This window comes from Myotis davidii, unplaced genomic scaffold, assembly GCF_000327345.1.
Source record: "Myotis davidii unplaced genomic scaffold, ASM32734v1 scaffold363, whole genome shotgun sequence".
Classification (NCBI taxonomy): Eukaryota; Metazoa; Chordata; class Mammalia; order Chiroptera; family Vespertilionidae; genus Myotis; species Myotis davidii.
In genome coordinates, this window is record NW_006294069.1 from 943633 (window position 1) to 952373 (window position 8741).

At 54.6% G+C, this 8741-nt stretch overlaps 1 protein-coding gene and 1 long non-coding RNA gene across 6 annotated transcripts in view; one reads left to right on the forward strand and one right to left on the reverse strand.

Annotated features, from left to right (window-relative positions):
- Positions 1-2473: 2473 nt before the first annotated feature.
- Positions 2474-7118, forward strand: LOC107183807. Its single transcript, XR_001514603.1, has 3 exons — positions 2474-2558; positions 5741-5750; positions 7107-7118. It is a non-coding gene; the product is annotated as an uncharacterized LOC107183807 (long non-coding RNA).
- Positions 2872-8741, reverse strand: part of MYO18A (myosin XVIIIA) — an 85916-nt gene continuing 80046 nt past the window's right edge. For 3 of the 5 annotated variants that reach the window (XM_015566747.1, XM_015566744.1, XM_015566745.1), the window contains one exon: positions 2872-3633. In XM_015566747.1, coding sequence (XP_015422233.1) covers positions 3489-3633 — 145 coding nt within the window. In that variant the 3' untranslated portion in view covers positions 2872-3488. The remainder of the gene's footprint in view (positions 3634-8741) is intronic. The other 2 variants (XM_015566746.1, XM_006768054.2) reach the window with 2 other exon arrangements.

Genomic DNA, 8741 nt, shown 5'->3' on the forward strand with positions numbered 1-8741 from the left:
GCGGGGGGGGGAGAGGGAGGGGGAGGTCACTTGGTGCAGCTGTTGTCTCTGGGCACCATGGGAAGCCCCACAGGGCTTTGGTCCTCGCCCATGCCTCTTGTCCAAGAGTCAGAGCGACCCTGAGAGGCTGAGATTAGAGAGGAGGGTCTACTGAGGTGGCTTTGAACTTGGCACTGGGACAGATTTGCTGTCAGTTTGTGGGACTCACGTACAACTTAGGGACCAGAGCTACTTCAGGGTGCAGGTGAGGGCAGGAGCTTACAGGGTGCTGAAGGCACACCCCAAATGAAGCAGGGCCTGAGGATCCTGCAGGCCCCTGGGCTCCCCTGGGAATTGGTGCTGAGGGGATTGTCCAGCACCCTGGCCAAGAGGCTGTGCCAGAGCTCGGAGAAGCCTTGGTCAGATAAGGCAATGGCCGGCTTCCCCAGACAGCCTGGCGTTTCCTACCACCACCTATCCTCGCCTCAGAGCCTTTGCTCAAGTTCGTTCTTCTCTGCGTACTTGTCCCAGCAACATCTACCTGTGGCAATGCTACTCTTTCTTCCCACCCCAGCTCAAATACCACCTCCGTTTACTTTTTAAAAAATATTTTTATTGATTTCAGAGAGGAAGGGAAAGGGAGATAGAAACATCAATGATGAGAGAGGATCACTGATCATCTTCCCCCTGCACACCCCACACTGGGGATTGAGTTGGCAACCTGGGCATGTGCCCTGACCGGGAATGGAATTGTGACCTCCTGGTTCATAGGTAGATGCTCAACCACTGAGCCATGCCAGCTGGGCAGATGCCACCTCCTTTTAGAAGCCTTTCTAGTCCTCGCCCCTCCTCAGTGAGTGTCTCTGCTCATAATATGCCCACAGCAACTCTTTTGTCCTATTATGTCTCATGTAACTATTTTCACGTGGGACTGCCCTAGCCCTAATTCACGAGCCCCTGGAGGACAAACACTATGACTTGCTCCTCTCTACTCACCCACAGCTTGCACATATTGGTAAGTGCAGTACACATTTTGTGTCTAACTTCTCAGAATATCCGCTTTATGAAAGAAAGGACCTCATCCATCCCCAGCACTTAGATCAGTGCCTAGACCACAGTAGTTATGAAATATTAGTTGAGTGGATGGATAATATAATTGACTGTTGAGTCAATTAATAAGTGAATAATGTAAGTTTGCTGGCTTGAACGAAGCCCCTCTGTCCCAGGCCAGGCTATTGGAGATCGATGCTGGACTTTCCAGTGAACCAGAGACCCGAGTCCATGTACAAGATCCAGAATTGGGATCTTGTCTGTAGGTGGCAGGGACTTGGTCATACTAGTTCCTGAAAACAGAAAACGCACCAAGGTCTATGCAAACAGGAGTAAAAGATGTGATAGACCTGAACACGAGGGACCCATAGTTTAAGAAAAAAGTATATAAAAATAACTTTATTTTTACTACCTTCTCTATTCAACCTTGGGGCAAAGTGTAGAGAGGCAGTCTCAAGTTTAAGATGGATCCATTTTACACTTCTCTCCCACTCATTTTGGGGGAGACTTTTCTCCCTCCTTCTCTTTCTTGACCCTTTCTGGGTAGCTGATATCACCAAAATCTCAGCATTAGAGAGAGCTTTCTGATATTCTTTCCTGCCTACCTGTCCAGACCAGGGGAGCCAGATCAACCAGCTGTACCAACATGTCATAGATTGTAACTGGTCACATTACAGAAGGTGGAGGAGGAGGAGGCTTATTAAGTGGTCACATGACAGAAGGTAGAGGAGGAGGAGTAAGCCATTTGTTTCTAGTCCTTCTGCATGAACTGCTTCTTGGCTTCAGTGAGGAGACCAAGTGTCAACTGGGGCAGGAAGGCAGAGAAGCCAGAAGTCCCAGCCTGTTCCAATTGCCCTGTGGTCCATGGGGCTGGACAGAGTGCTGTCAAGTTTTGATCAAAAAGTTATCTTTGGAATGACTTAAGTTAAACTTTAAAAAAATCTAATACACAGGGCTTCTATTCCTTAACAACAACAAAAAATTAGAGCAGGCAGGATCTCTGTAATTGGTGAGACTTAACAGAGGGACCTCAGCATTTCCAAGTAGAGGCCAAGGGAAGATGAGGCCTGGTAGCTGTGCCAACCTGAATTACAATCCACAGGCTCTTCAAATTAAAAGTGGGGCTTGTATCTCCTCTGACCCATCCTCTCATCTCACTGCCTTGCCTGCCCCAAATGACCTGCCAAAGCTCTCCGAGTGGCTCTGGTCTGAATGGTTCTGGTCTGATGTAGGAGATCCCTCCCAGGTCCCCACCAGAATCTTGGCTCTGCTACCCGATGGAACAGGCAGAAAAATGGGCAGAGCCAGGAGGAAAAGGACGTTTATTTCCATACATTAGGTAATCAGGGAAGAGAGAGCACAGCCCAATGAATACAAACCAATTGCAGGAGAGGGGACAGCAGATGGGAGCGGCGCCAGGCACTGCTCTTGGGCCCCCAAGTTTGGTGATGTTGGAGGGATGACCTTTAGTGTTGGGGCTGGGACTGTCAGGCCACATGTTATCATGTCTAGGATAAGTGTTTGTGTGTGTGTGTGTGGCTCAGGACACAGGGTGAGGACCCGTGCCTAATACATATCAGTACTGACCCAAACTTCCAGCTTTAGTTTTTTCTGATCACAAGTCTTCAACCCAAGGCCTTCCCTCTCAAGTTGAGCTTATGGTCCAGAGCGGGAGGGAGACAGTGCTTGGTTGAGCCCCAAACTGGCGTAGGTGGAATGGGTTTACTTTTAAATAGGTCATTGCACTTAACACGCTGACGAGCTGACGAGGAGGAGGGGCTGGACGTTCCGGATGGTACATATGCACCCCGGTCTATGTAGGTTTGCTCAGTCCAAACCCAGAAGCACCTGGAAGCTCTGCTTAGCCGTCTCTCCAGCTGCACAGAGAAAGGGCTGCTCTCCGAAGTGAACATGGAGATGAAATTCCCCGTCATCCTGGGGCCCCAGCTGCCAGCACAGCCCCCGCCCACACTCAGGGATGCAGCTGTGATGGAGAGGTTGGGTATTTAAATTAAAAAGTAAAAAGACAGCAGGCACTGAGAAGAGAAAGCCCTCACCCCAAGCCAGGGGGAAGGAATTGCTGTTCCAGCCCCCAACTCCGCCCCATGGACCCAACAACCGAGAAGGTCCCTGTAGGTGATCTGTCCACTGTCCCTGAGCAGAGGGCTGAGATGGAGGTCAACTTGCTGGCTCCGTGCAGTGCTCGGCCACCTGCCACTGCCCACAGTGGCCCAGGATCGAAGCCAAGAGGGTGGCCTGTTGGAGGCAGAAGGAGCAAAAAGTTCTCTTATCAGAAACTCCTCCTCCCCCACCTCTTCCATGTGGAGACATCAGACCCCACAGCCTGACCCAAGAGGGTCAGGTGTGTCTCCTGCAGATCAGCAGTCAGGTGGGGAGACCTGTGCCCCGCTCTTTCCTGGGAGAGGTGCTGTGGCGGCGGCAGCCCATGGGGTGGGAAGCTACGCGTCGGTCTCCGTTGGCTTGGCCTCTGTGTCGCTGTCACTCGGGTAGCTGTGGGAGTGTCGGGGCCTGGACGTGCTGTCAACAGGGTCGTGCTCTTCATCTGACCGGTCAGGGGCAAGGGACTTCCAGTAGTTGGTGGGGCTGTGGGGAGAGAGGAATGAGGTCACAGAGGAACGATATTCCTAATCTTCAGCACCACAGCCTTTAGTCCTGGGGAGCTCCCCCCCCTCCCCAAGCTGTCATAGCCTTCTCCAAAAGCCACACATTGAGAAGTGAAAACCTCCCCTGGCTTCCCCAGAGGATATTCAGAGTAGTAAGAGAAAGGAGCACATGGTCTCGACTCTGAAAGCTTGGAAAACTCCAAGGAAAGCGATGCCGTAGAGCAGTGGGTCTCAGACTTGAGTGCGTAAGAATCAGCTGCAGGTTCCTGGGTCCTTCCCTGAGAAATTCTGACTCGCTAGCTCTTGGGTGGGACCCAGGAATTCTGCATTTTTAACTCCCTTCCCAGAAGATTCAGGTGCAGGGAGTCCATGGGCCACACTGATGTGGAGACGGAAGGTCTGGTGATCACATGACTACAACTTGTCTAAGGTAAAGTTATTCCTGAAAAGATTCCAAGAAGAAGGGCCCTGACCCGCTGAAGACTCCCACATCCGAACCCTTTCTCCTCATCAGGTTTTCCTAAGGCCTGTGAGAATACCTGCCCCTGACCATGGCATCATCGACCTACGATACAGAATGGAGACTCAGGATGTAGAAGCTGGCAAGACCTCCGTTTCAGGGTGGCACAGATGTCCCTCTCTTGGCACCATAACCCAGCCCCACAGAGCTTTCCTCAGGCCGCTGAGAGCCTCCACCTGTATCCGCCGCCACCGAGATGTTGAGCAGCATCACCCCTGGATGGAGCAGGCTCATGGCTTCAAGCAAGGATGGAACCTCATCTTCCAGGTGTGGTATCCTTTTCTTTTCTTTCCCTCCCAAAGCCTTCCCCTCCCCCACCTCCCACCTCCACCTCCACTGCCTCTGCCAGTTCCAGCGCACTATCATTTCAACCTTCTTGGAGAAAACGCAGCTCAGCGTGGCTTCACCCCTACCAGTGCCCTGCACCCAGCGGGTCCCTGCCCGGTGCTTCCAGGGACACAGCCCTGCTGGCAGGTCCTGGAGAGCTTCCACTGGGCTAACCGGGACTTCTGTGCTCTCTCTGTCGACAACTCTAAGAACCCAGGGAGGGGCCTTGTTTACCAGTCCTTTCAAGGTTCTATCCCCAAACCGGAGGAGCAAGAATCAGTTCTGCCTGGATGGACTACACTCTGTGGTGAAGAACGGATTTGGCCACCGAGGACTTCCTGTGTGAGACACTCCCTAGGCGCTCTGGATATGCTATGTTATCTGCACAACCCCTGCAGTGCCTCGAGGAAGCTGGTTCAAAGAGACGGAGCATCTGGCCCAAGGTCACAGAGCCAGTGGGTGAATTTGAACCTGGGACTCTTAGACCTCAAAGCCTTGCCACTAGATTGGGTGACCCGAGGAGAAAACAAGACCAAAGCAGACTTCTCCCGCTGGCCTGGGTGAGAGGCCGGGATGTGTGTAAAGCCAGGGCTCTCTCTCTCTCTATCCCTCCCTGGGGAGAAGGAACAGCCTGATAAAATACATGTTCAATTATGCAAAGTGGTTCAGGAATGGGGCAGTCTGCTTAATAGTTATCGTATTTCTCATGAATGAATTACCATTTTTAACGGAATCACAATAGCACAAAACACATTTAATACAAACTAGACTGAACATAAATGAGTCTTACTTTGATGGGCCAAAGGCACTTAAGGACGCTGGGGTGTCTCAGGGACAAAATTATGAAGGCCAATGATGACTACGCAACGTAGAAAAAAAATTGGGGTTATTTTAGCTCTTGGGTTGTTTGAATTCTAAATTAGTGGGTTTTATTTTCATTTTTTTAGACACAATTTCTGGGCATCCAAGGCTGAGGTCTGCTGTTAGGCAAAGGAAGGACTGGCTTTGTGAAAAGACAGTGGGGTTATTTGGTGGGCCGAGGTGGGGGCGAGGCAGATACCAGGGCTGACACCCAGATGCTAACTGGGTGCTGCTGGAGAGCCTGGGGTGCTCCTTTCCACTCTCACCCCTTCTCAGAGTGGGGCTGCAGCCCCCACTCCCACATTGCTGTGCGGGCCAGGCAGGCCCCTGGCAAAATGACAGCCAGGTTTCAACACTGTTCCCACAGATTGCTGGGCAGTGGGGAGGGGGTAACTCCATGCTCTGTGGAGCCCTAAGACCCCCTTGCTCCGACCCTGGGTGCTCTGTAGCCAGGCTCCTCCGTGGCTTATCGGCTGCAGCTGTCAGAGAGCCTACAGCAGGCAGCCAGCCCCCTCCCCAGGGCAAGAGTCAGGGCTGGCAATTTGAACATTTTAACCAAATTGTTTAAAAAGCTTTCCTCCTCACAAGCCACTGTCTCCTGCTCAACGCTGTCACAAACAATTTGGTACATAAGCTAATTCCTGCCGGGCGAGCCCAGGGTGGCAGCCTCCTTCCCTTGCCTTAGCTACGATGCGGGTGCATTCGTGTTCTGAATTCTCGCTGGTCCCCAATGCCAGATGGGAAGCTAAGCCACCACTCTGCCTCCGCCCCCACTCTTGGCAGTTTATCCATCCAAGGCCAGGACATGCTGAGTCCAACTAGGTCCTCCCTCCCCCGGCCCTCGTCTCGCCGGCTCTGTATTGGTTGGCTGGCTGCTGGCTTGGTGCCCACTCTCCCCGCAGTGAATACAATCCTCCACGGAGGTGGTGGTGTGTAGGGTTTCAGGACTACTCCTGTTTTCCCGGTGGACAAGAGGAACTGCGCTGGTAGCTGGGGGAAGAAACAGGCTTTCTGTGTTTTTGTTCTTGCTGCTGGTGGAGTCAAGGGTGATGATGGGCTGAGAGCACCCACTGGAGTCTGAAATCCACATTGTTGGCCAGGGTGGGATGGCCTCCCTCTGCAGGTGCAGGGCTCAGAGGGGCCTGGCCCTGTCTGCTTTCCTCACCTCCCTCCATGGTCCATCAACTGCCTTCCTGTGCGGGGGCAGCAGGGCGCCCCCAGGGCTGCTGAGGTGGTAGACATATGACGACTCCTGTCCTTTCTCACTATGGAGCTGTCATGGCTCCCCAGTGCAATCGAGACGCTCCCTGCTCTTCCCAGAGCACCTACAACCATCTGCTACCTGAGGGGAGCGACAGAGCAGTGCTGAGCCCAAGGGCTTGGTTTCAGAGCAGCCCAGGGCCCAAGGAATCCGAGTTGGCCATGAGCCTGGTTGGGTTCAAGTTCCATCTTCCCTATCCCAGCCCCCCCAATCCCATCCCATCACCATCTCCAAACAGCTTCGGATACTATTCACTTCCACTTGCTCCATCCCTTAAAACAAAAGTTGGTCCCTTTTATACCGAAGTCAGTGTACTCCTCAGCTGCTCCACTGTGCAAGCCCACAAGCATGCGACAGGTGTGTGTTAGTTCATGCATCCAGGAAACAAACGCCCGTGCCTCAGGGGGCTGCGCTCTGGGGCCAGGCCTCCTGGGAAGCAGCAAGCTGGCCCTGGGAGGGTGCCATGCCGGAACCGGCTTCACAGTGGCAGGGTGAGCCAAATGTCACCACCCGCCAGGGAACTGGCAACAATGGGATTCCAATGAGTCAGTCTCTGCCTTTCTTCCGAGGCGGGGGGTGTGGGCCGAGAGGGTCTGACTGCTAGCTCTCCCTCCCCACAGGGAGAAGACAGGGGAGGCAGGAACGCCGGGAGGGGGCTGTCACTCAGCCGCTGCTAATTTCTATTCATTAAAACTTTACAAGATGAGCGGAGATGAGGTGACGCCCATGCGTGGGCTTCTTCAGGTGGGAGGGGCGGGGAGAGAGTCAGGCATCTCCGGGTCTGCTGCAGGGTGCAGTACTGTGGGGGCGGGAGTGCACCTGGCACTCCTTGGCTTGAGACCCATGCCAGGGAGGAAGGTGGCATTGCAGGACAGGGGATAGCTGAGCCAAAGAACCCGTGAGAGCTGGTGGCCACTAATGCACCGATCCAGACCAGGGGGTCAGCCGGGATGGGCCCAGCCTGTTGGGGCCGCAGACAAGGGCTCCTATAGGTGTGCTGCCAGGTAAACACTTGGCCCCATGTGCTCTGCCTTGGGCTGTATGGAGGAGTGGTTACGGACAAGTTGAATTGCCTACATTCAGATCCTGGCAATATCACTTCCTGGAAAGTGACTTAACTTCCCTGGGCCTCAGCTTCCTCTTCTATAAAATAGGGCTAATCAGACCTTTACTATGGGGTTAGTGTGAGGATCGAGTGAATAAAGCGTGCAAGGTACCTAGGAGGGTGCCTGGCCCAGGGTAGGACACGGTGAATGGGAGCTGTGATTGGCATCACCTGCACGTTCAGCTGACTGGGCTCAGGGCTGTGAATGACTAGCCAGCTGAGCTGGCCTCTGCCTTCCGGGGTAGCCCGGGGGCTCTCTGAGGCCAGGCCTGCCCGAGAGGCATCAGGAGGGGCCGAGGCGGTGGCAGGAGCACGTTAGTTCACACCGAGGGCACACGCCATGCTGCACTGCACGCCAGGTGCCACCTACTGCACTAGTCGCTCTCGGGCCGGTACAGGTACCGCATCATCAGGCTGTCCACCTCTTTCTTACGCTTCTTCTCCTCCTTCCGAGACGGCCGGGGCGCCTGCCCTGCCTCCTCTTTGTCCGCGGCTGGGCCCTTCTTCACGCTTGAGCGGCTGTGGCCCGAGACCGTAGAGCCGCTGGAGGATGAGGACTCCGACTCCGACTCTGTTCTTCTTCTCCTCGACTTGGACTTCTTCTTGCCCTTTCGCGAGCGCCCCTTTTTCCGCCGCCTGTGCTCTGAGGAATCCTCGGAGCTGGAGCTGGAGCTGGAGCTGGAGCTGGAGCTGCTCCTTCTCTTGCTCCTGCTCTTGCTCCGGCTCTTGCGGCTGCTGCGGGACCGGGACCGAGAGACATCGGCCACAGAGGCTGAGCGGCGGATGCTGGTGGCCTGCTCGGGGGACTCCCGCTGGGCGCTCCGGGCACTCTGGATGCTCTTCCGGTCGTCCTCCTCGGACCCGGGCTCCAGGCTGGTCCGCTGGAACGGGACGGGTTTGTAGCTCAACACCTCATTGATGGCAGCCTCCAGGTCCGGGTCCAGGTAGGAGTGGCGGCTGACAGGGCGGGTGCTGGAGCCCAGAGGCTCCTCCGTGGCGGAGGCCGAGAGGCGT